At 36.9% G+C, this 26,505-nt stretch overlaps 1 protein-coding gene across 6 annotated transcripts in view; it reads right to left on the bottom strand.

Annotated features, from left to right (window-relative positions):
* DMD (dystrophin) overlaps positions 1–26,505 on the bottom strand; it is a 2,236,200-nt gene that overhangs the window by 660,377 nt on the left and 1,549,318 nt on the right. For all 6 annotated transcript variants that reach the window (XM_082680764.1, XM_082680765.1, XM_082680763.1 and 3 more), the window contains one exon: positions 24,782–25,014. In XM_082680764.1, coding sequence (XP_082536890.1) covers positions 24,782–25,014 — 233 coding nt within the window. The remainder of the gene's footprint in view (positions 1–24,781; positions 25,015–26,505) is intronic.

Raw genomic sequence — 26,505 nt, 5'->3', positions numbered from 1 at the left:
TGTCCTTATTAAGAAGTGGAAACTGGAGCTCACAGAAGTGTTACATTTTTTTAAAAAATTAATGAACTGTGACTCCCTGAGGAAATCAGGATGTTGCTGTTTTGTAACAAGCCACTCTTCAGGAGTAAATCCTGGAAGAATTCCAGAATAAAGTCCTTATCTTTTGGGGAGTGATAGTCAGCAGGAAAAGAAGGGGCCCTACGTTCTGGGACACAAAAACAGCAGCTCCCCTTAGCTCAGCTTCGCTCATTCAGCTGTATTCTTTTCCCTTCACACCCACTCATAAACATTAAGCCTTCTTCCCAGCTGTCTTCCTCCCCTTTTTCATTTTTAAACCTCTTCTACTTTTTGACTTCTTTTCTCTGTAACAACTACTACCAAAAATCTGAAAGCTTTTTTTTTATTGTTACCATGGAGAGAACAATTTTCTCATCATGGAAAGGAGGTGGTGCAGAGGGAGAGGGAAGAACCACATATGAAAATTGAGAGTTAGTTTCAACAATTTCCAATTAAATCTTTTCACTACCATACACAAAACAACAGGAACACAGTGGGTGGCCAATTTAGCCCAAGGATGTGAATGAATCAGTAGGCTCTGTGATAATGTGCTGGGGAGGGTCAGGGAGGTAGGGAGGGGGACCCTCAATGCTGAAAAATGATAACTGATAGATAATTACTATGCAGTTGTTTGAATAGATGCTGCTCTCTATCATTTTCAGGTAAATGACCTTCAGAATGGCGGAAGAGGATTTTCTCCAAAATGATGAAATAGAAATATGTAGACACACAAAGCGAGTAGAGGGAAGAGACCTGTGAAATATTTCTCAATGATATTTTTTAAAAAATGAGTGCTATAGGGACAGAGAGAACAAGAGCAATTACCAATGCCCCCGGTTTTCTTTTCTCCACTCTTCTCTTTATAAGGTGAAAACAAAGTGGAAGAAGATTCAAATATAGAATCATCAGGTGGTGAAACATCAGTGAGATTTTAAGGAAGTCTAGAATTTTATACCTCAAACTAGAAAACATCTGTTGCTGATTTCTAGATGTGCCAATATTAAGAAATACGTGAAATAATATTAATCCTTCTATTTTAATTTTCATGAGATGAATCATACATATGTTTTATTCTTTCTGATCCTTCTGAGCAAAACCAAATTATGAAATTTTTAAAAATGATGTTTCTCAAATGACAACAGATAAATTATCATATCTTTAGTAGAAGAATCCTGCATAAATCCTGTACATAGATATTATGCCTAAAGGCTTGCATCAACAAGAGTAATCAAAAGAAAATAACTGCAAAATAGTAAAAACATAAATTTAAAATGTTGGTGGTGATGACATTAAGGTGAGAATTGGGAGCTGAAGTACCATGTTGATCAACTTTTTCTATGTTCCTCTCTCCCTTTCCTTATTACCCACTCTAGCTTTTAAAAACATGATGAGACTGTTTTAATAGAACAGTGTGATGCAATATTTCAGATATACAAAAAGGTATAGAGAATATAAGGTTACAATTGCAGTCTGTGACATGGCTGTACCTGTCCACACACACTCACCTGGCACTGTACGTCACTGACTCACTTGATTTAATTTTTTAATGTAAAATTTTACAATGGATAGATGTTTATTTTTAAAAGACCGATGTTACTAGAAATTAATTTTGATAGTTTAGGATTATAACTTTTGTCTACCTTGGAATTAATCATGAAGCTGGGAGAAGGAGAATATCAAATAAGGATACCACTCTGGAGCCCTGACCCAAATATAGAGCACAAGGCAGCTCCAGAGTCTACCTACAATCTCATGTGAATTCAGAGAAAATTCACTATCAGCAGGCATGATTACAATAAATAATTATCTTATTGATAAAGCAGAAAATACAGATAGACAGGAAGAGAGAAAGAGAGGAAAGAAGTAAATAAAGAAGGAAGGAAGGAAACAAAGGAGGGGAGGTAGGAAGGAAGGAAGGAGGGAAGGAAGGGAGGGAAGGAGGGAGGGGGAGGGGAGAGGGAGAGAACTCTAATTTATGCAATATTTGCTAATCCATTTCCTGTTAGCATTTTCTGCTTGCCACTTCACAACAGTCCCAGAAAAAAAAAAAAAAAAAGAATATATTACTCCAAATTACAGACTATTAAATAAACAGATAAAAACTAAGATGATTTGCATGAAAAGAAAACAATAAGCTCTTTTCACAGCACAAACTGAGGGTTTCATTAAGCAAAGTTGTAGGAAAAAGCTACATATCTTTTCAAGCTCTTAGTTATTGCCAAATCTGTAAAACCCATGCCCCATTACCCCTACACAAGCCAGGGAGATGTTCTCACATAATAGCATTTCATTCGTGACTGAATTGACACCAAATGGTTGTCTCTTCTTAATATATACAAAGAATTTTTGATTTGGGGGCTGTGTGCTTTGTTTTGTAGTTGGACCATTAAAAATGACGAAATTTCTCATGTAGTTAGGACATAAACAAAGATGAAAGGAATGTCTCACTTAAAATATTTAAAAACAAGGATAAAATCCTGGCAAATGTACTGTTGACCCAGAGTTGGCTTGTTTACCAGATATATTCTTAAGGCTAAATACCCTAAATCAAGAAAAACCTACATATATATGTTTCAACTGCCTATGATGATGACTGTAAGGAAGATAAATTGGATAATAAATCTGACCTTGAAGATTATGAATCAGTGGACACTTGATTTGATGCATGTTAAAATGTCTGTGGTAAAATTAAAAACAAAACCAAAAGCCATTTTTCATTAACAAAAAATTATGAATTATGTTATGAAGTCTGTAATTGACTTTAACATACTTCAGTATAGAGATTATATATGTGATAGTATGCATGTGTTACCAGTCAGTTACCTCAATCAGAAATTCATATGGGGGATGGGGTTAGACTTTAATCAGAAAGGCCAGATTCCTCCGACAGGTGCTACAAGCATTTAAACTATTTTTAACCACAGTCAACATCAGAAGTCTTGCAAATGAGCAAAATGAATATTAGAAGTGGACTTTCATTTACAATATTAGTGTTATTCAAGATATATGTTTTGGTTGAAATATATTAGAGACATTCTTCATCTTTATTAAGGACCAGGTATAAAAATCTAGTGAGCTATGGAGCCAGTACTTTTTGGAATATTACCCAAGATTTGATGCCCAGACTATTCTGTGTCTCCACATTGAATCCAAAGATACTGACTGTCTGACATTCTCTCTAAGGTTAACTGAATCCTGCCCCTAGACTCTAGAATATTCTCACATCTGCCTTGAGTGAACCTTTTATATAGATTGTGATGGTAATGCAGGATAGCGAGGGTATGGGAGAATAACTAACCCCTACTTACTAGGCTTCTGCTACTGTTATATACCCAAAATAACCTAAAAGTTAGCTGTGCGTAACAATATTGATGTAGAATAATTCACAACACTGTGCAACCCACACTCTTTAAAACTCACTATTCTTTCAGGAAGTGTAACCAGTATATAAAAACAATTGTTCCCTGTAACCCTTACCTCATTCTGTTCGACAATACATTTGCTTTTGTTCTGAGAGTATAACACTAAATTTCTCTTTTGCTTCCTCATGGTGATATTTGTCCAATGTGGCTTAATAACCAGATCTTTAACGTTTTCATTCCGTTTCTGTGTACTATTTTGATCATTTGAATAATTTCACAAAAGCCTGCCTTGCCTTTCACCTTGAAGTATCAACGCATTACCTTTTTCCCCACAGCCCAAACAATTACCAGGTCTAGCAATTTAGTTAAGAAAACAGACTGGTATTTATATAATTGTCCTCTGAGGGGTGTGTGTGTGTGTGTGTGTGTGTGTGTGTGTGTGTGTGTGTGTGTGTGTGTGTGTGTGTGTGTGTGTGTGTGTGTGTGTGTGTGTGTGATGGGGGGGATGGAGAAAGAATGAGCTTGATCATCACTGAATACAAGAAATTAGTTATGGAGAGGCAAACCTGGCGTTCAGATATAGGACTGTGACGAGACCGCTTCCTCTCACCGTATGGGGGCCTAACTGGGCTGCAAAAATATTCTCCTCTCTGACGTTTTTATCTTGGCTCTATGACAAGCTTTCCATTGCCTTTCTGCTCAAGATTCAGATTTCCTATTATTGCTCCCCTGGGTATATTTTTCCATATTACATGGAGTAATACAAGTCCAGTCCTTTCCCCGCAAATCACAACGATTCTGAAACATCACTTCGCAGCTTGAGAACTCCCTGAAGGGCCAGATGAGGCCTCTACTGCAACTGCATCACAGCCCAACATCTCTTTCTGCCCTAATGTTGACTCCAAGAACACTCCCAAATAAACATTTTGTACGCTCACCTGCCGTCTTAGGGCCTGCGTCCCAGGAACCCGGGCAGTGACATTAAGCACATAAATGCTAGGCATCTGGCGCTAATTTCTGTAACACTTCTGCTCCAAAATCTCCATAGTATAGGGGCAAAACTTTCCTATACGGCATGTACGTTTTCTTCCCACTCCTCTTTCATCAAGTACTTGGGGCCTTAAGGTAAGACTGATTTGGAAGAAAGTAAGTGGGCTGGATGCCCTGCATGTCTCCCTGGGCTCGAACACACCTGTCTCTAGCCTCTGAGTTTCTCAAAACCACCCCATTTTTGACTTGAGGTACACTCATTAGACTGCTGTCTGAAAACCTCTTCCAACAGAAGGTGCCCTTCTTACTACACTCCAAGAGCTTCTGTCTAATCCAAGTTAAAAATTCTCATCTATTAGAGGATCTCCCTGAAGGTCCAGTGGTTAAGACTCCACGCTTCCACTACAGGGGGCACGGGTTCCATCCCTGGTCAGGGATCCCACATGGGGCGTGGCTTGGTGCGCCCCCTCCACCCAGAGAAGTATTATCATCATGAAAACAATAAAATAAATTCTCATCTATTAGTAAAGTACACATTTTCTAAAGCACTTGGAAAACAATTAGTGTGAAACAAGTTTCTCTATCTCCCTCTTTGTAAAAATTTGTAGCACCAAATGACAAGGGGCTTTGAAACACTACCATTGCCCTTTTGATTCCATCTCAGATTTTAAAGTTTGATTTATTTGTGCTGCAAAAATCACTCATGATTAACTGGGTTTTCAAGTGTCTATCATTTTTCAGCTAGGGTAATTGCCACGATTAGCAAGAAGAAGCCTCCACACAAACCTATTTAGTCATCTAAAATTAATATTTGTTTTAAAGAGTGACTTGAATTGTTTACTTTGATGGATAATGTAAAATACCACTGTTATGTTAAAACAAAATGAAAATGTGAGGAGAAGTAACACACAGGTAGAACAAATGAACTGCAGAGTTGAAATCTGTTTACAGAGATCTTAAAGTGTGCCTGATAACTACAATGTGACATAGAGTTGTTTTATTTTTTTGTGGTCTGTCCCGCTGTGGAGCAACAGGCTGCGGACGCGCAGGCTCAGCAGCCATGGCTCACGGGACTATCCGCTCCGCGGCATGTGGGATCTTCCCGGACCGGGGCACGAACCCGTGTCCCCTGCATCGGCAGGCGGACTCTCAACCACTGCGCCACCAGGGAAGCCCGACATAGAGTTTTATATTCCAGTTTTACAGATGCTCAGACTGAGGATCAGAGAGGTTGTATCGCTTGTCAATAACACACAAGGCAAGGCTTTAGACGCCTGACTCCAGAAAAGCTCGTGCTATTTCTACAAATATGAGAAAAAGAAAAATGCTCACTTAATATTAATGTTCCTCTTATTGAGGAGAGGGTCGAGTATCCAAATTACAACAACAGTGTACTTTACTATGATACTCAATTTTTGTTATGAATAAAAGCCGATATTTGGAGATGTCATCAAAGAGTTGACAAAGAAAAACAGGAAAAGAAAAAAGGAATGAAATAAGTTAATGACAAAATATTTCCTGTTTATTAGTTGGAAATCCTTGTTTATACATTCATGTAATACATTCCATTTCTCTTGATGTGTAATGAAAGACAATGAATATGTATTCTTTTTGAAATGACAAAAGAGATAGTATCCTGTGTCTACTTTCCCTTTTTAGCTTTTTCATTTCAGAATTACTTATGAAACACTACCAAGAAACAGGAAAATAGAATGAAACAAAAAATGAACCATGTTTATAAGACTGTTAGTCTGGTTATAAAGCAGTTACATTTGGTTTAAATATTGGCTCCTCTAGGAAACCTTTCTTGACCAACTGTCAGCTCCCTTTAACATGAAGTAGTGATTAGGGTAGGTGTGTTGGTAACCTTCACATCATCTCATTCTGTAAAACCAAGGAATAAGGGTAGGAACTCCCATCCTCCTTGCCACAATGATTTGTTCAGGATGGATTTATGTTAGTCCATATGCTAGGCCAATCAGGGAGAAGCTCAGTACTTTCATTTGAGGGTCAAGAAAGTTTTCTCTCCTTTTTAATACAGTATGACATGTGAAATGTATACTGTAACTGCTATGAAAATGTTGAAGGGCAAAACTGAGCAATGAAGTTGGAGCCTTGAGCATGCCATGCCTGAAGCCCACACAATTTTTTGTTACATAAGTCAATAAAGCCCCTTTCTTATTAAAGCCAGTTTGAATTGGATTTTCTATTAGTTGCAATTGAAGATATTCTCATTTATGGCCATATTTAATCTAAAGGAATACCTTCTTTTTACCCAATCATAGAATCTATTTCATCATGCCTCAATTGCCCATTTTTTTTGGTTTTCTCAAATAGATTATAAAAAACATTAACTTAAGGTTTTCCAAGAGAGAATCTATACATCAAATAATTCAGTCTGCAAAGTGTTGATACTTGTTTAATTTTCTCTCATCTATATATGAGGTGATTATATATCAAGTTTACCCTGGACAACGCTTACTGTCTGGCATTATTAATAATGACACTCATTTTCCTTCTTAAATTTATTATGATTTAGTCAATAAACCATAGAATGGACTATAAGGTGATTTTTAAAATCAGCCCCATTTTTCCCCTTTGTAAGCTCAGTGACAGGCAAATGCCCTTAAGCCGCCCCCTAGCTGTGACAACCTCATAGACAGTAGGAACTAACATATAGATCTCACCCCTCATAGGATTCCTTAGCTTCCCTTTGTTGCTTTCTTTCAGAATCTCTTAGCAAGCAGCCTGCTAAAAATTGATGAACGGGGTTGTAAGATAACTTGATTGAGAAAGTAGCTGTATTTTGTCTTTAAAAGTAAAAAACAGGTATATTTCCTTTTTCACTTTTAGATAGCAGGCATGGCTGTGCCCCTGAAGTCTGGATTTTCTTCCCTCTAAAAAGTGTTAAGAGCTCTTTGTTTTGGACAACTTTGGATTTTAGAAAATGACCTAGAATATTTGAGACTCCTATCAAGAAAAAAAGGTAAAACTGTAATATCAACTAGGAGATTTCTTTTCTGCATACCCATAAGCCTCTCTAAGGCTCTAGAAGGTTCCTGAAGGGAAGGGGGAACTCTGAAAAATGACCAAAGATGCTGAATTCCCCAACTACCCTAGAAGAAAGGCTCTGAGCCAAATTTTATTTGATTCAGGAAAAAAAAAACAAAGATACATAACATTTCTTACATGTTTGGAGTTGAGAAATAATTCAGTTGAGCTTTATCTGTAAGGTTATAAATGATTATTCTAGGAAATTTCCATGTCAACAGAGAATAATTAGATTCAATGCTCAAAGCCAAATAAATTCATCCTTAAAGGTAGAATTTAAGAATGTGATAGCATGACTAGATGGTCATAATATTTGGGGGCAAGTAATTGCTCTTCTAATAGGAAAGCTATAATTGACTACATACTTTCTGAATATGAGAAAGAAAAACTGCATCTCAGCTTTAGAGAATTTGCAGATCAGTTATATATTCTATTCCTTGAGAGACTTGTAGGCCACCTGATCCTGATTTCAAAATATAAATAAAACTGAGAAAAAAAGGGAACTAAAATAGGGCTCTAACACTGGGATTATACCTTAGAAAAACAAAAACAAAAAACAACAGGAGGTTGAAAAATACCAGTGAGTATCATGATCGCATACAATGAACTGCCACATAATTATAGATATTTGAAGTAAGCAGGTATGTACTGGGAGATCAAAAAAAACCACCATGATCAAAAAATATCCCTCCCCCACCTTTCAAAATGCTTAAAATTACAACCACTAAATTATCTGAAGAATCTTCCAATGTAAGGGAATTAATATATATTCCTTTTTAAAGAAACAGATATGACATTTTTTGTCTTTAAAAATTGGATAAGAAGTTTAACACAAAAGGTTAAAAGCAGATATGATGCAGTTTGGAAGTTGGTCAAATAAAGGATATTTCTAAGCAATTTAAAACAAATTAACTTTTACTTTGAAACCTAAGCTTTAAGGGTCAGAGAAAAAAGAGAGCTAAGGTAGATGCCTTCTGGTTGTAAAAAACATATTTAAAGAGACAAAGGCTTGGGGAACATCTGTGATTCCCATCTCTCTGCTTTATATCGAAAAAGTAGTTTTCTATTTAGTAAAGAAGATTTAAAGAAAATAAATGAGAGAGACCTTTATATTAGCTAAGTCTACGTAAGATCTTTCATATCATATGATAGGTTCTCTTGAAGGAACAATTAGTAATACAATCAGAAGTACCAAGGGTACCTAATAATAGGCCCAGTGACAGGTGACATCTGACACATTGATGAATAGTAGTCACCAAACTTTGACTGCATACACCTACCATTTAAAAAATTTTGGCCCACACATACCAATCCATATTTATTCAAAATTTTATACATGTACTACTTTACTAATATATTATGTATTTTAGAAAACATGAAGTATTAAATATGAATGAGAATAAATATAAATAGAAATTGGTTCTTCTTATATTCCCATTGCAAATCTCTGTAACTGAACACGCAAAGGAAGAGACAAAGCATTCCATTTCAAACAAAATGTGAAAAGTGTGCGATTTTTTTGTCTTTTAGGTTTTATACAGAAAAATGCTAAAACATATACAGGCATTTTAATGCCTTTAAATGCTGCTCTACATTGTGTGCTTCTCTGTAAAATTTCATGCAGATTTTAATAACTAATTAATATTTTAAAGATAAATTATTATAATGTATAAATATAGTTTTATAGACAACACTAATTTTATAGAATGCTGTGCTAAATTCTTTCCGTCAGATATTCATTCTAGAGAAGGCCTAGCTACTTGGTCCCTGGTAGGTATATAATAATGAGAGGCAAAACTGCTATCCTAGCAACAACTTTCCACATTTTAGACTTGGTGCCAAGAAGAAAGATTTCTGAAAGGTTAATTTGGTAAAAACAATTGCATGTAGAGAAATCAAGTGACTTACAGAGACATGCACATGTGACTAAGATATATTAATATTCTCTAAACTGTGGTCCTCCAGATATTCCACACAAATGATTTCCATGGAGAAATGACTGAGAAGTGCTGACCTAAATGACGCTAACACTCCTGCAGGACTCTTCAGTGACTTTGCTTATGGGGATGTACCTTGTGGATCTTCATGATAGGCAAAGTCCACGTATATTTCTCAGCTTATTTGACTTTTTCATGACAAATATCTACTGACATCTGATGGATCTAGTGTTTCAGAAAACATCCGGGGAAATGTTAAGATATTCTCTCACTTAGGAAAAATAGTGTATTTCCTAGTCAAAATCTTAACACTCATCATCTTCCTTTTTTTTCTTTTTTTACAGCAACTCAATTCACTGTGAAAGGCAAGAGTGGTTGTTCTTGCTGGAGAATGTGATGAGAAAGAAGAAGGAAAAATCTATGTACTTGGGTCTTGGGATAGAGCTGCAATGAAGCGAATATGGGTGGCCAAGTAAACGCTGGGGCGTGCAGTGAAAGCTCAAGAAGACCGTGTAAAGGAGTTATAAGATGTTATGAAAAGGGCAACACAGACAAGGAGGAAAAACTTGATTTAAAAAAAAATTTATATTAAATGGGCCCTATTACTTGTACTCCTGTTTGATCACCATGCTAGAACAGTTAATCTTTCAACTGCTTACATTTTTCCTTGAACTCCACGAGTGTGTTTGGGTCTTAATTATTCAGAATATGAAAACTGATGACCTAATGTTATGTATATTGATGCCAACGGACAGCTTCAGAATTTGACAGGCTACTGAAGCTATGATGAAAGTGATTGCTTTCTCTTTCTCCAACTTAAAAAATATTCAGAGGTAGGAAGATAGAAATGAATAATATAACTTTTCTTTAATTTAATTTAATGTGTTAGAGCTATTTAGAACAGCACTGTCCAATAGTACTTTCTGCAGAGATGGAAATGTTCTGTATCTGTGCTGTCCAATATGGTAGTCACTAGTCACATGTAGCTATTGAGCATTTGAAATGTGGCCAGTGCAACTAAAGAACTGATTTAAAAATTTTAATTAACTGAAATTTAAATAGCTACATATGACTAGTGGCTACTGTATTGGACATTGCAGATTTAGAGAATTACAGACAACACCTGTGGCTAATTAGGAGGTGATTCCTTGAGAACAGAAGAGGAAATATAAACACAATGCATTTTAATTTTCCACTTAATTTACATTGTTTTCAGTGACCTTTGTACAGTGTGATTGTCAAGTAAAATAAATGATGTCTACTAATAAACATTCATCCAAGGGTTATTCTTTCACATTCACACCTCCATGCCATCTGCAATGAGAGAACTAAGAAGACAGGAAAACAATCACATCAGTTTTAGGTAATTAAAAGGTACTTAAGCCTAAAGTAGAGAAATATGCTCTAGTTAAGAGTATACTAACAGACATAACTAGTTGCCTACCCAATACCTGTTCTTTCCTTCTTCACTAAAAAAATCCAAATTTTGTTCAGAACAGCAGGGGTTTAGGATTAGGTCACCAGTTTTATTCTGAATTATAAATAAAGAAACACAACTACTTATTTAAAATACTCTACCCTCCCAGGATCTCTTAAAGCTAGGAGAAGTCATGTGACACATTTCTGTGGTGTAAGTAGACCTCTTCTATGTGGGGCTGCCAGAAAAGCTTTTGCTTTCTTTTTAAGTAGGAGCTGAAACACCTGGGCACATGCATTTACTCTCCCCGTTTCCCCCTCTTTTCCATTTTAAGACAAAGACGTAGTGCTTTGTGGCAGTGAAGCCATCTTGAGACCACAGGAAGGAATGAAAGCCAAATGTTGAGGATGGCTGGGGAAGGCTAAAGGAAGAGTTGGGATACATGATTTTGTGGCTATTGGACCTACCCTGGAATACATAATTCTGAAGGTCTTGCTTTGTGAGAAAAATAAACTCCTGTCTGGATAAGCTACTGTTAAGAAGATTTTGCTATATGCAGCCAAACACAATCCTAACTGTATTAACTGGGGAAAAAAGGTCCTTTAATTCCTAAAATTCTTAGAGTGTAAAATTATAATTGTTTTTGCTTGATGTGGCAAATTTAATTCCCAGGAGTCTTTCATTCATCACTGACCAAAAACAGACATAAATCATGCTGCATTTAAAAAATAAACATGAATATGCAAACAGCTCTATTACAGATTGTTAAATTTCAAATGCTAAGTAAAACTAGTCATTCATGAAGATAAAGTAAGTCAACAATATTTGTAAAACACCTAGCATGTCCTTAGCTGCTACAGCAAATAGAATAGTATGCCTGTTTTTAAGGGAATTTAAATTCATTTCAAGGGCTAAAATACAAAAGTATAAAAAGTCAAATGACAATAAATGTTTATAAGAGAGGTTCAAGACATGGGACTTCCCTGTTGGCACAGTGGTTAAGAATCTGCCTGCCAACACAGGGGACACGGGTTCGAGCCCTGGTCCGGGAAGATCCCACACGCTGCGGAGCAACTAAGCCCATGTGCCACAACTACTGAGCCTGCGCTCTAGAGCCCGCGTGCCACAAGTACTGAAGCCCATGTGCCTAGAGCCCATGCTCTGCAACAAGAGAAGCCACGGCAGTGAGAAGCCCGCGCACCGCAACAAAGAGTAGCCCCCGCTCGCTGCAACTAGAGAAAGCCCGGGCACAGCAACAAAGACTCAATGCAGCGGAAAAAAAAAAGTAAAAAATAAAGTGAAAAAAGGGTTGGTAGGATTTAAAAAAAAAAAAAAAAGAGAGAGAGAGGTTCAAGACAATAGAAGCAGCTTTACAAGAAAACATACAGTTAAAGGACAAAATAATTTTGTAGTCAATCACTGATTAAAAAGACCAATACAGATTGGAGCTTTCAAAACAAATTTCACTGAGAAGGCAGGGCAAGACCTCAAAGGCTTCAATGTTCTGACAAACCAGTCAACTCTACATTTCTAATCATTGTAATCAACTTTAAGGAGTGTGAAGGAACCCTAAGTCATTGATGTCGTTACTTCATAATTGGATTTGATTAGAACCTTGAAGTGGTTGCACAGTTCTCATCTAAAAAGTTTCCTAATGCTAAAAATAAAATACATCCTCATTTTGATTTAGAGTACCATTTTATTATAAAATCTCATCATATATAGCTTCTTGTCCACTCGCATTCTTTCCAACTGCTATTACCTGCCCCCAATAACTGTCTCCTTTTAGTACTAACACCTATCATATAACTAAAAAAAAACAAAATGAAATCAAACGTAGGTAGTGTGGTAAAGTGGCAGTTTGATTTTTATGTCAAATTTCTCAAAGGGCATTCATGGTTCTAAAAGTGGCAGCTTTTTATAATTTTCATATAATATGACATGACAGAAAAGCTTAGCCTCAGCAGAGTTACTACAGATTATTTTCCCTCTCACCATACTCTAGTCCTTTCAGTTTTATGGGGAAAAAGCATGAAGGAGTTAATTGTAAATTATTCTCTTCTCTCCACTTCCTTAAGTAGAGATTGATCTATGTTCTTTTGCTCCAACCCTTCTCCATGGTTTTATTTTTTCTTACTTCTAGTTAGAAGGTGTCAAAATAATCCTAGAGCTTAACAGAGATGAAATCAGTTTGTGGAGGGAGGGTAAAGTCTATCACTACAAAGTTTATCCTGCTTCCATAACTGAAGGGAGAATATGTCAGGTAATTCAAAGCATTATCTTGAGATAAATAATACAGAAGATATTTTTTCCTTGAATAAATAATAGGAAAAATGTAATTCTTGAATATGATGCTACTTGTTTACACAGAATGTGAAATATAAAGATAAGGAAATCTGGAAGGTTTTATGAATTACTAAAACTATATTTAAAGTCATTTTTATACATCTAGTAAAGAATTAATCACTCTAGTGATTAATTCACTCTAGGAACTCTGGTATTATTTTTAGTAAATTGACAAAAGTTCACAAAACACAGCCAACATGCTACTGCCTCTCTCTCAAAAACAGTGAAGCTATGATAACCTTGGAAATTTACCAACTAGCTTAGTTTATAAAATTTTAAAACATTAGAACATATGCAAAAATAAATTTTCACCCCTAGGTTATTAAATAAAAATTAACAAGACATCTGGAAAGAGAAGTCTAGTTTAACTGTCTTCTATATCAGGGAGGGAGGCACATATTAAGAGGAAGAAAATAAATGCTTCATTCATTCTAATATGTATATGATTGAAAACACCATAGCATTTTTTTCTCTTGTGGCAATTATCACTCTGCTTTTTACGCTTCCTTCACAGAAGATACACTCTAAAATTGGAGCCTAAACTATTCTTATTTTTAATCCCCGAAAGCAGATAACATTGATGTCTTTCACCAGCATGTGTTCAATAACAGATGAATGAAAATAGTCTTATATCAAAAGCCATTAAGAGGTAGTCATTATATTTCTAATGAATCTACATGACATTGTAATTCAGGGGTCTCCAAAGTAGGCATTTGATGGAGGAAAGAAAATATTATTAGACTATTAAAAATATCTACCACATTATAGGTATTTTAGTACCATGTATACATATATATATTTATCACTGTAACCCAAGTAATCATATACAGAAAACTGTGGATAAATGAACAAAAACACTTACTAATAGTGATGTGTGATCAATGGTTTATCTCTTTCTCAATTATTCGCTGACATACACAGGAAATCAAATTTAAATCCAAACTCTTATTCCACTATCTCTTTCCAATGTCATTTCCTAATGTTCTTTGTAACATGGGTTTTCAAAGACTATTGGTTGAATTAAGGAATAAATGAACAAAGAACCATGTACCTGACATTAACATTATCTTAACATTACCCTAACATTCAGAGTAATAAGAACCTACTTTATAACACACTGTAACTTCAATTATAGACATCAAGGACCCCAAACGATAAAAGCTCCCAAAGCAGGTAATAATATTCAGGGTATAATAACATTATGCAGCTTTCAAAAAAGATTAAAAGACACTGAATTATACTGCTTTCTTATAGAAGAAAGAAGACCAGATTTTAGGTATTTTTATGGAAAAAAAGCCATTTCATGTAAAGGAATCTCTATCTAAACCCAAGCAAGGACATTTATAAATATAATTCACTATTTAAAAACAATAACTAAAAACAATAAAAACAATAAAAACAATAACAAACATAAACTTCCTTATCAGAATCCCACTGGTATTTCATTGAAAACACAATATACTGGCTTTTATCAGAATTCATGTAAATATTATGGTTCAGTTTTACCTGACAAGGTTTTGACAAAATTTTACAGTGAACTGAACTGAAATGTAGTAAGATATACATTTCCATTCACAGACATTGGGATATGTGGTTTGGTAAACCTTATGTTTATCTTTAAGCTAAAAATGTGTATGATACCATTTTCCATAAAAAGGTTATTATAATATTTTGAAAATGGGAATTGTTTGCTTTGTATTTATGGGAGTTAATTTTGTCATGATCTATGAGAGTATAAATCATATTACTGACACTGACATATTTTAACAATCTTCAGTGAAGATAACAGCGAATGTGGCTCTCATTAGGTAAGGAAAGAAAATTGCACGCATGCAGAACAGTGATCCAGAGTAATGAGCTTTCTACAGGGGACATGTACATTTGTCAGAAGATAACTGCAGTACAAATTTGCAAATCTCTTCAGGCAAACATAGTACAACATTATTCTTTGTAGAATGCAACATACACCTTCCATATATAGAAAGACAACAAACTCTGGTAAGGTGCTTCTTAAACAAGGTTGTGCAGAAATGAACAGATGAGATGATCAGGGCTGAATGGTTGTTTGAGAAAAGAGAAAAACAGAATCATCAATCTCCTCACACTAAGATGACTGTCATCTAACTTGTGAAATCCGTTGGATACCAATGGAAATAAACTGTTTAGTTTTAGTTTGTTCTGCTATAACTTTGGTGGAGAAATGAGGAGATGTTTAAGAAGGGGCGTGGTGGGGCTCACAGAAAAACAAAAAGAAGAAACATCTATTTCCCACGAGGTCTGTATTTACGTTAGGGCATCTACATTCACTAAGTGACCGTAGACCATGTTACTACATTGTCTGTAACCTTTCTCATTGATTGAATGAGGGAAAAACTATTTGTAATACCCACTTTTCTGCTACGCTCATGGCAATAGAATAATACCAAGAAACATTGTGTTTTGTTTTTAGTTTAAACAATCAGTGCCATTTCCCCCCCACATTGTTCCACTAATCCTTCTAAGTCCATGCTAGACAAGTTCTTTTGTCATCAGATTGTGGCTGAATTTATTCAACTAAAGTTATAATCAGAATGATTCTGGAGCCATTCAATTGCTCTTTGTGTAGATATAGCCAGAGTTTAAAAAATAATCATAGAATTTTTATTAAAGACTTTGACCCTAACAATAAAAAAATTAAGCACATCCAAGTAATTATCTCCCATTTAAATATACACTGTACCCACTAAGACTGCTTGTTCAATCTTTGGATAATGAAATCTCCCAGGTAGCAGTATAATGTGCAGCTAAAAATGAATCTTGAACAATGCTATTATCACCTTGTCCAGACTGGCCAATTTGTCTCAACGCCAATCTGGAGAGGTCTTATCAGAGGCTAAAACTCTTTGCCGATTCTTTATTCAATACAAGTGCCTGTGGCTCAGATTTAGTGGTGAATTACCCTGAACACCTGGCCAAGATGACCTGAAAAAAGACTATAATTCATTTAGCACAGGCAATCAGAGACCAGTAGTAGAAAAAACAACAATATCAAATGGCCACCTAAATCCTACCTATTGATAACATTACAGTTATCCATTGCCACAACCTGTCCCCAGATCTGCCAGCCACAACCCTCTACCCCCAACCTCTCTCTCTCCTTCTCACCTTCCATCCCTCCTTCCATTTTTCTCCTTCATTGGATAGATTGTGTCAGTAAAAGAAAACTGTGAATAACTGTCACAACAATTTTATTTCAGAGCTATTTTACTTAAACATGTGATGAAATAGGAAAAGCATTTTTTTATCAGATTTCTCTGACACTAAACTATAAATTACAAGTCATCCTCTGCTATAAATTCACAATTTTAGAAAATAAACTTAGAGCTTCATGTCTGTTTTACTTTTAAAGGCTTGATTTGCATATTTCACACACATCTCTATTCCTCTAAATACAGTGGTATAATTTTTACTCTAAAATTAAGCAGTTGAGTTGCTTAATTTTTTAAATGGCTAAATTTAACAATCTTTTAAAAATTACAGTTGTAATTTTAACTTCTATTTTTTGCTTAATGTAATTCACTTAGTAAAAGTTATTTTCATTTCTAAATGGTAGCAGCCCCGTTTTCTAAAATAAGAATTTAATTAAACAACTTATGCTAAAGGAGAACAGAAACAGTATCAAATGCGTGACTTTTCAATTCAAGATCTACAACTATGAAAAGCTAACTTATTCACAGGCCGTGTCCTTATTCCCTTTCTGGGGACTATATTTTAATCACTGCATGTCTAAAGTTTGATCTGAAGTTAATAAATTCGAAACTAAGTTTTCCCAGAGTCATAAGACATTTTATTACATCATCTCTAATTTCTGATGCTCTGCAGCTACAATTACAATCCCCCAGCTCTAATCTCTGTTAAAAATGAATCTTCTTTATCACATTTCATTCACATTATGCATAAAGCAATTTACATTTTTTTATCTTGCAATTTTTTATTGTGAAATCTGTGTAAATATAAAGCTCTAATATATTTAACAATATATTCAAGATTGAGACATTATTGCAATATTTGGAGCAAAATTGATTAGAACAATATTATGAAATGAGAAAAATAATTATTAATTATTAACGAAGAATAACATTTTGTTGTACTATAAATGCATCCTCTTTTTATTACTTATCTCCATGATATCATTTATTTATTACTTATTTATTTTTAAACATCTTTATTGGAGTATAATTGCTTTACAATGGTGTGTTAGTTTCTGCTTTACAACAAAATGGATCACTTATACATATACTTATGTCCCCACATCTCTTCTCTCTTGCATCTCCCTCCCTTCCTCCCTAGAGAAGTTCCTTTAGCATTTGTTGTAAAGCTGGTTTGGTGGTGCTGAATTCTCTTAGCTTTTGCTTGTCTGTAAAGCTTTTAATTTCTCCATCAAATCTGAATGAGATCCTTGCTGGGTAGAGTAATCTTGGTTGTAGGTTTTTCTCCTTCATCACTTTAAATATGTTCTGCCAGTCCCTTCTGGCTTGCAGAGTTTCTGCTGAAAGATCAGCTGTTAACCTTATGGGGATTCCCTTGTGTGTTATTTGTTGTTGTTCCCTTGCTGCTTTTAATATGTTTTCTTTGTATTTAATTTTTGACAGTTTGGTTAACATGTGTCTTGGTGTGTTTCTCCTTGGATTTATCCTGTATGGGACTCTCTGCACTTCCTGGACTTGATTAACTATTTCCTTTCCCATATTAGGGAAGTTTTCAACTAAAATGTCTTCAAATATTTTCTCAGTCCCCTTCTTTTTCTCTTCTCCTTCTGGGACCCCTATAATTCGAATGTTGGTGCATTTAATGTTGTCCCAGAGGTCTCTGAGACTGTCCTCAATTCTTTTCATTGTTTTTTCTTTCTTCTGCTCTGCCATCGTTATTTCCACTATTTTATCTTCCAGGTCACTTATACGTTCTTCTGCCTCAGTTATTCTGCTATTGATTCCTTCTAGAGAATTTTTAATTTCATTTACTGTGATGTTCATCACTGTTTGTTTGCCCTTTAGTTCTTCTAGTTTCTTGTTAGACGTTTCTTGTATTTTCTCCATTCTATTTCCAAGATTTTGGATCATCTTTACTATCATTATTCTGAATTCTTTTTCAGGTTGACTGCCTATTTCCTCTTCACTTGTTAGGTCTGGTGGGTTTTTGCCTTGCTCCTTTATCTGCTGTGTGTTTCTCTGTCTTCTCATTTTGCTTAACTTACTGTGTTTGGGGTTTCCTTTTTGCAGACTGCAGGTTCGTAGTTCCCGTTGTTTTTGGTGTCTGTCCCCAGTGGCTAAGGTTGGTTCAGTGGGTTGTGTAGGCTTCCTGGTGGAGGGGACTAGTGGCTGTGTTCTGGTGGATGAGGCTGGATCTTGTCTTTCTGGTGGGCAGGTCCACGTCTGGTGGTGTGTTTTGGGGTGTCTGTGGCCTTATTATGATTTTAGGCAGCCTCTCTGCTAATGGATGGGGTTGCGTTCCTCTCTTGCTAGTTGTTTGGCATGGGGTGGCCAGCACTGTAGCTTGTTGGTCATTGAGTGGAGCTGGGTGTAGGTGTTGAGATGGAGATCTCTGGGAGATTTTCGCCGTCTGATATTACTTGGAGCTGGGAGGTCTCTTGTTGACCAGTGTCCTGAACTTGGCTCTCCCACTCCAGAGGCACAGCCCTGATGCCTGGCTGGAGCACCAAGAGCCTGTCATCCACACAGCTCAGAATAAAAGGGAGAAAATAAAGAGAGAAAGAAGAAGATAAAATAAAATAAAGTAAAATAAAATAAAGTTATTAAAATAAAAAATAATTAAAAACAATTTTAAGTAATAAAAAAAATTAAAAAAGAAAGAAGAGAGCAACCAAACTAAAAAACAAATCAACTAATGATAACAAATGCTCAAACTATACTTAAAAAAAAACCCAAACAAACAACAACAACAAAAAAACCGGACAGACAGAACCCTAGCACAAATGGTAAAAGCAAAGCTATACAGACAAAATCTCACACAGAAGCATACACATACACACTCATAAAAAAATAAAAAGGGAAAAAAACATATACATCGTTGCTCCCGAAGTCCACGTCCTGAATTTGGTTTCATTCGTTGTCTATTCAGGTATTCCACAGATGCAGGGTACATCAAGTTGATTGTGGAGACTTAATCCGCTGCTCCTGAGGTTGCTGGGAGAGATTTCCCTTTGTCTTCTTTGTTCTCACAGCTCCCGGGGTTCAGCTTTGGATTCGGCTCCGCCTGTTCGTGTAGGTCGCCTGAGGGCGGCTTTTCTTCACTCAGACAGGACGGGGTTAAAGGAGCCCGTGATTCGGGGGCTCTGGCTCACTCAGGCCAGGGGGAGGGTGGGGTAGGGATGCGGGGCGAGCCTGCGGCGGCAGAGGCCGACAGGACATTGCACCAGCCTGAGGCGCGACGTGCGTTCTCCCGGGGGAGTTGTCCCTGGATCCCGGGACCCTGGCAGTGGCGGGCTGCACAGGCTCCCCGGAAGAGGGGTGTGGAGAGTGACCTGTGCTCGCGCACAGGCTTCTTCTTGGTGGCTGCAGCAGCCTTAGCATCCCATGCCAGTCTCTGGGGTCCGCGCTGATAGCCGCGGCTCGAGCCAGTCTCTGGAGCTCCTTTAAACTGCATTCTTAATCCCATCTCCTCGCACCAGGAAACAAAGAGGCAAGAAAAAGTCTCTTGACTCTCAGGCAGGTCCAGACATTTTCCCGGACTCCCTCCCGGCTAGCCGTGGCGCACAAGCCCCCTTCAGGCTGTGTTCACGCAGCCAACCCCAGTCCTCTCCCTGGGATCTAAGCTCCGAAGCCCGAGCCTCAGCTCCCAGCCCCGCCCGCCCCGGCGGGTGAGCAGACAAGCCTCTCGGGCTGGTGAGTGCTGGTCGGCAACGATCCTCTGTGCGGGAATCTCTCCGCTTTGCCCTCCGCACCCCTGTGGCTGTGCTCTCCTCCGCGGCTCCGAAGCTCCCCCCTCCGCCACCCGCAGTCTCCGCGCGCGAAGGGGCTTCCTAGTGTGTGGACACCTTTCCTCCTTCACGGCTCCCTCCCACTGGTGCAGGTCCCGTCCCTATTCTTTTGTCTGTGTTTTTTCTTTCTTCTTTTGCCCTACCCGGGTACGTGGGGAGTTTCTTGCCTTTTGGGAGGTCTGAGGTGTTCTGCCAGCGTTCAGTAGGTGTTCTGTAGGAGTTGTTCCACGTGTAGATGTATTTCTGGTGTATCTGTGGGGAGGAAGGTGATCTCCCCGTCTTACTCTTCTGCCATCTTGAAGCTCCCTCACAATCTACATTTTTTTGAGAACCAACTACTGTATGTGCAGGTGTCAAACAAACTTATATTTAGAGTACTGGGACATAAATAGTTTTATTTCAGGTCTCCATATTGCAAAGTTAAAACAGATAAACATATTGCTTACATTGGGAGGAGGGGTGAGGAAATGATCTCTCCCCCAGTGTAAGGAGCTTTGGAAGGAAAGCGTTTTAAATTAGTGTTCTCTGCTCTCCTCTAGCTAAGAGATGGGGGTGTGACGCAAGCATGGTCAACTGGACTCCTCCCAGGACTTTAAATTTTGAACAGTTACACAGTATAAAGCAAAAGAGGATCACAAAGAGACTCAAGTAGTACCTGCTAGCTAAATGCCCAGGCATACTCAGGTCCGTTTTCTTTTTCTAGGTCTTTTTCCGTTGCCTTCAAGCTAATTACAGTGTTTACTTTCTGCCTGAGTTAATCAGAGGGTACTTTCCCTTGCTTGCATGGAGAGAAACCTACCTAATATGCAGCTACACTACATTTGATGATTTTACTTCTCTGTTTAAAATCCTTTGAAGATTGTTACCACCTGCAGGCCATAATCAAAACTCCTTAGTCTGTATTGTAATAGTTCTGTATGGTGGCTTATTTTATAACAGATTAACGCATTAAATCATACAAATTTGTAACAGATAAAAATATCAAATCACTAGGTTATACACCTGAAACTATTATAATATTGTATGTCAATTATAATTTATTTTAAAAACCCTCCTTAGTCTGGCAAGGAAGGGTCCCCATTTTTTAGTCCTACCCTCCTCTATGCAACCTCATAAATTTCTTCCTCATCCCCTTAGTTTCAGCCAGATGGAATCACAATTTCTATCACATACTGCACTGTTTACTTCAGTGAAAAGCACAGTTCCTTCTGCCAGGATCGCCTTTGTCATTTTATCTACCTGGTTAATTCCAAGTTGTTCTTTAATGCTTCGCTTAGGTTTTATCTTCTTCAAGAAGCTTTTCCTGACATCTCTTCTCCTCCTTGGCTTAGTTAGATGCCCTCTCCATGAAGTAAGTCCCTAGAGCATCACCCAAGGATTCCCAGGGAAGTGGAAAACTACGGCATCTAAGGGTGGGGATTCTAGAACCAGACTGCTTAGGTTCAAATCTCATTGCTATCTTTTTACTACTTGACGTTGAGCAAGTTACTTACAACATTACTTACACAAGCACTCACTGTGCTTTAGTATAAATCTCACAGTGTTGTTGTAAGCATTAAGTGATACACACAAATCATTTAGATCAGTGACTAGCGTCATTAACGCTAAATATGTGCTAGGTATTATCCTGAAATTTATTTCTATCACAGTGCTATTATTGCTTTTTATTCCCATCATCTTCTTTAATCTGTGCATTCCTATCTTGTCTAACTCTGTATTTCCCAGGCACTTAGTAGTCACTCAATAAAAATTTACTAAAAGAATATATGAGTAAATAGACATTGATAGCGTTTTACAGTTTATAAAGCACAGATGGAACACTGCATTGTTTCTCACACCTCAAACAGTAAAATTAGAATTGCTTTATTTAAAACTCTACATAGAGGAAATATTTCTTCTCTGATATTACAATTAATACTTCCCCAAACTCACTTCTCTTTTTTATAACCCTCCACACACACACATTTGTTTAATGTTTATTTAGGGTCATTTTACTGACCATTTAGTGACTGTAGCTATACAAGGCAGGAATTGACAATATCTTTATAATTTTTTTTAATGTAAGGGGAAGAAGCAGGAAAATCATCCCCACTATTTAGCAAGAGAAGAGAGATTACAGGTGTATATGTGTGTGTGTGTGTGTATGTGTGTGTGTGTGTGAACATTTATAATACAGTTGACCCTTGAATAACACAGGTTTGAACTATGCAAGTCCAATTCTACGGGGATTTTTTTTCAATAAAAATACAATCAGCCCCCCGTATCTGCAGATGCAGAATCCACAGTGCAGAATCCACGGATATGGAGGGCCAACTATGGGACTTGAGTATCTGCAGATTTTGTTATCCATGGTGGATTCCAGAACCAATCCCTTGTGTGACTGACAACTGTACTGGCTTTCTGTGACCCTAGACATGGCACTTGAACTTCTCCTCTGAATTACTTTTGGACCTGTAGTTAAAGACTATCACTTTGAAGAGGCATCAAACGTTTTACAAAGGAGTGTGAATTATCTTTCCCACTCTAGTATCTAGTGTCTTTTACAGGAGGCCATAATGTCATTAGCAGAATGGGGTCCAGGTGTGGAAATGAGCTCTTATTTTCGTGTAATATTATTATATGACATACAGTTTGCACAACACAAATACCATGAATAGGCAGACTTACATAGTTTGCTTAGCACCTAATATTAATTACTAACATTAGTTGAATACTTGCAGTAATCAAGGCAAGGTGGGAAGCATTTTCATGTACTACCTAATTTAATCCTCATGACCACCTATAAGGAAGATAGTATCATTATCCACATTGTATAGATAGATGACCTCAGGTTCAGGGAGGTTGAATAACTTACCCAAGGTCACACAGCTATAGTAGAGGAGCCAAACTTTAACCCCATACAATCTAATTTCAAAGCCCATGCTTTAAACATCATAACATACTGTCTCCTCTGGTTAGGAATAGTCCCGGAAGTACTGGAATAGCTCAATATGATATCGTGAAAGAATGTACCTCTTGTTTCTTTATGTATCAGCACACTGCAATTGTAAAATGCTTAGCTTTGTGTCTGACATACACTATATATTCAAATACACATATATCACCAAATGGTAGCCACATTTACAGTTAATACTGGCAGGCAGTATACGTAGTAAGAACACAGGCTTAGGCACCAAACAGACTTGGATTTGAATATTTGCTCTGCTACTTATTAGGAGTGTGACATCTATGAGCTTCGGTTGCTTTTTTGGAAAAATTTGGCTACTAATACTTGTTATAAAGCAGTAGTAAAACAAACTATACATATATATTTATATAATATTTACATATCTTTATATTCACACATCTCCAACACTATGGTATATGTGAATCCTTTGTGCCTTGTACCTAGAAGAGGAAACCAAGATCCAGAGCATGATTTGACCACAATCATGCCATTTGCAAATGACAAAAAAAGACCACTGGGGCTTCCCTGGTGGCGCAGTGGTTGAGAGTTTGCCTGCCGATGCAGGGGACACAGGTTCATGCCCCGGTCCGGGAAGATCCCACGTGCCGCGGAGCGGCTGGGCCCGTGAGCCATGGCCACTGAGCCTGTGCGTCCGGAGCCTGTGCTCCGCAACGGGAGAGGCCCCAACAGTGAGAGGCCCGCGTACCGCAAAAACAAACAAACAAACAAACAAAAAAACCCACTGAATTCAGGTCCTCTGAGTCTAAGATCAAGACACTTTAAATGCAGGTTGTTTACTATTAAATTATTTTCATTCCTACTGAATTGCTGAAGTTCATTTTAAAAAGAAATCTGTCTGCCCTAGTCCCTGTTTTTTCAAAAAGTATTTCTAAACAACTTCAGTACAATTTATTACTTCTTTAGAAAAGACTTGAACATCATTTACAAGTGAAAAAACTATAGCATATAAACCTTTCAAATCTACTTTTCTTATTCATTCAGAAATATAAAAGATATATAGTATATTTGTTTTAGCTAAGTAAACCGTATTTATGTCAATGTATTCTGATGTTTCTCATTGATGTCATAATTTTGCAGAATGGATTCCAAAGAGGCTGAGAAATGCAATCGTTGTATTAAAAACATGCTTACTTGAGTATGGCATTAAATAAACATGAATATTAAGATCTAAGGTATTTAAAAATATATTATGTTTTGTTACTTTTCTCTTTTTTTATTTGGAGCTTATTTTCAATTATCCTTATCACTGGAGGAGGAGAATTGGCATGGACGACTCAGAAGAGTGAACAACCAATTCCCAGATTATTATATTCGATTCTGTAATATATTATGGCTGCAGAGTGCCAAAACAAACACTTCAAATGTAGACAGCTCAAATGAGCTATTTATTTGATATAAAATAGGTTTTAAAAATACCAGATGTTTAGTGAATTTAATTAAGCCAACTATACTTTAAGGGCTAAGCTTTTTTACTTGTATTATTCCTTTGTAATTTATGGTTGTTTTAGACAACTGCATTCATTTGTTTCCTTGATCATACTTAGACCGAACAGAGTAGAGAGAGTAGTGTGTTGGCTCACAGAGAAAAGCTACCTAAAAACTGGTGGGAAATGACTTGTGGAAAATCTTCACTTTAAAGATAAACCTCTGCCAGCCCTTCTCTTTTTTCCCCCATACCTTCTGCTTGATGATCATCTCGTTGATGTCTTCAAGATCACCCACCATCACCCTCTGTGATTTTATAACACGATCAAGCAGAGACAGCCAGTCGGTAAGTTCTGTCCAAACCCGGTTGAAATCTGCCAGAGCAGGTACCTCCAACAGCAAGGAAGATGGCATTTCTAGTTTGGAGACGGCAGTTTCCTTGGTAACCACAGGTTGTGTCACCAGAGTGACAGTCTGACTAGGAGCTAAATTTTTTTTTTCAAAAAGGAAAAAAGAAAAAAAGAAAAATTAGAAACACAAGAAGCCAATTTCAATAATAATAAAACTAATTTAGGTGTAACAATTTGAGCCAAAGTATTATTTATGACATTATAAATATAATTTAAAAATTATAAATACAATTTATAAAGTATCCTAATGTGGATACTTTATATAGTACCACGATAGAAAAATTCAAAGTTTCCAACTTTTCATTAATACATATTTAACAATCTTTCAAACTGATTTTGATTATCATCATGGCTGAGCAACTGATTTAATTTAAAAAGTCCTTCTCAATAACAATTATACAGGTTGTGGAATCGGTAAAGAAAAATATAAAGTATTCAGGCTTTGCCAGGTGAATAAGTTTTACTTATTTTTTTCATTCAAGGGGAAGAAAAAAGTAAAGATTGGATAAGATCTTAATTCGAACTTATGATTTCCTTGAATAGGAAGTAAATTAGTTTGGAGGTGGACTCTAGGGAAATCAAAGCCAATGAAATGTTCTTGTCTTTGCTCTGTATTTTATACTGGGAGCAGCTTATATATTTTTTCCTTTTCTTTCAGACTGGTAATAAAGTGGCTAGCAGTGAAGAAAACCCAAGCTACATTATTTTTGGAAAATCAGAGCTAGGAAAGTTTTTCCACTTGGATAGTGAAACACTGTTTCAAGGTTATTAAGAAATATTAAATTAATATGAATAGTGATGAACACTGTAGTGTAAGGTAGCACATGGTAACAGTTAAGATCTGAAGTTCTGGAGTGAAAACACCTGGGAGAGAATCCTTCTCTGTCTTAGGAACTCTGTGACCTTGGTTAAGTTACTAAACTTCTCTAAATTTCAAGTTTTCTCTTCAGCAAGGAGGGATAATGACAGGATAAATGTCAAAGGGGCAGTTGTACAGATTCAATGACTAATACAAGAAATGTACACAGAACAATACCAGAAAAATAACAGGAAAATATTAGCATAGTTCCGGACACTAGTAGGTAATACTGTTAGGTATTACTATTTTTATAAATATCTGATAAATAAGAAGCACGGTGATAACAAATATGGTAAGAAGTTAGAGATAAGGGGTCGAAATACGTAAAATATTTGGGGAAAACTCAGTCAAAGGTCTTGTGTGGCCCTACATGTACCGAAGGGGGCTGAATTTGCTGGTGTGAATTGACACTAAATACCAACAGCTGGATTATCGAAGGTGCGTGAAGAAGGGCAAGAAATGTCAGGTCTAGTTTATAGCCAATGGCCTCTGGAGCCTAATATATCCAGGAGACTGGTAGTAGAGAAAGAGTGGCCTATATAGTTCAGAAGGGACGCTTTGAGGGAAAGCTGCAAAACACAGCATGTCAACGGGAAGCCTGAGAGGCACGGATGACAAGAGAACTGTTCCAGAAACATGAAGAAAATGCGCCATACGGGCATTCCATTCTGAGGTGGCCATAAATTACTTTTCATGGTTATATTACT

Source organism: Grampus griseus (genome assembly GCF_964374135.1).
Source record: "Grampus griseus genome assembly, chromosome: X".
NCBI classification, from domain to species: Eukaryota; Metazoa; Chordata; class Mammalia; order Artiodactyla; family Delphinidae; genus Grampus; species Grampus griseus.
Note: the sequence above shows the minus strand (reverse complement) of the source record. Positions and strands in the feature narration are given on the sequence as shown.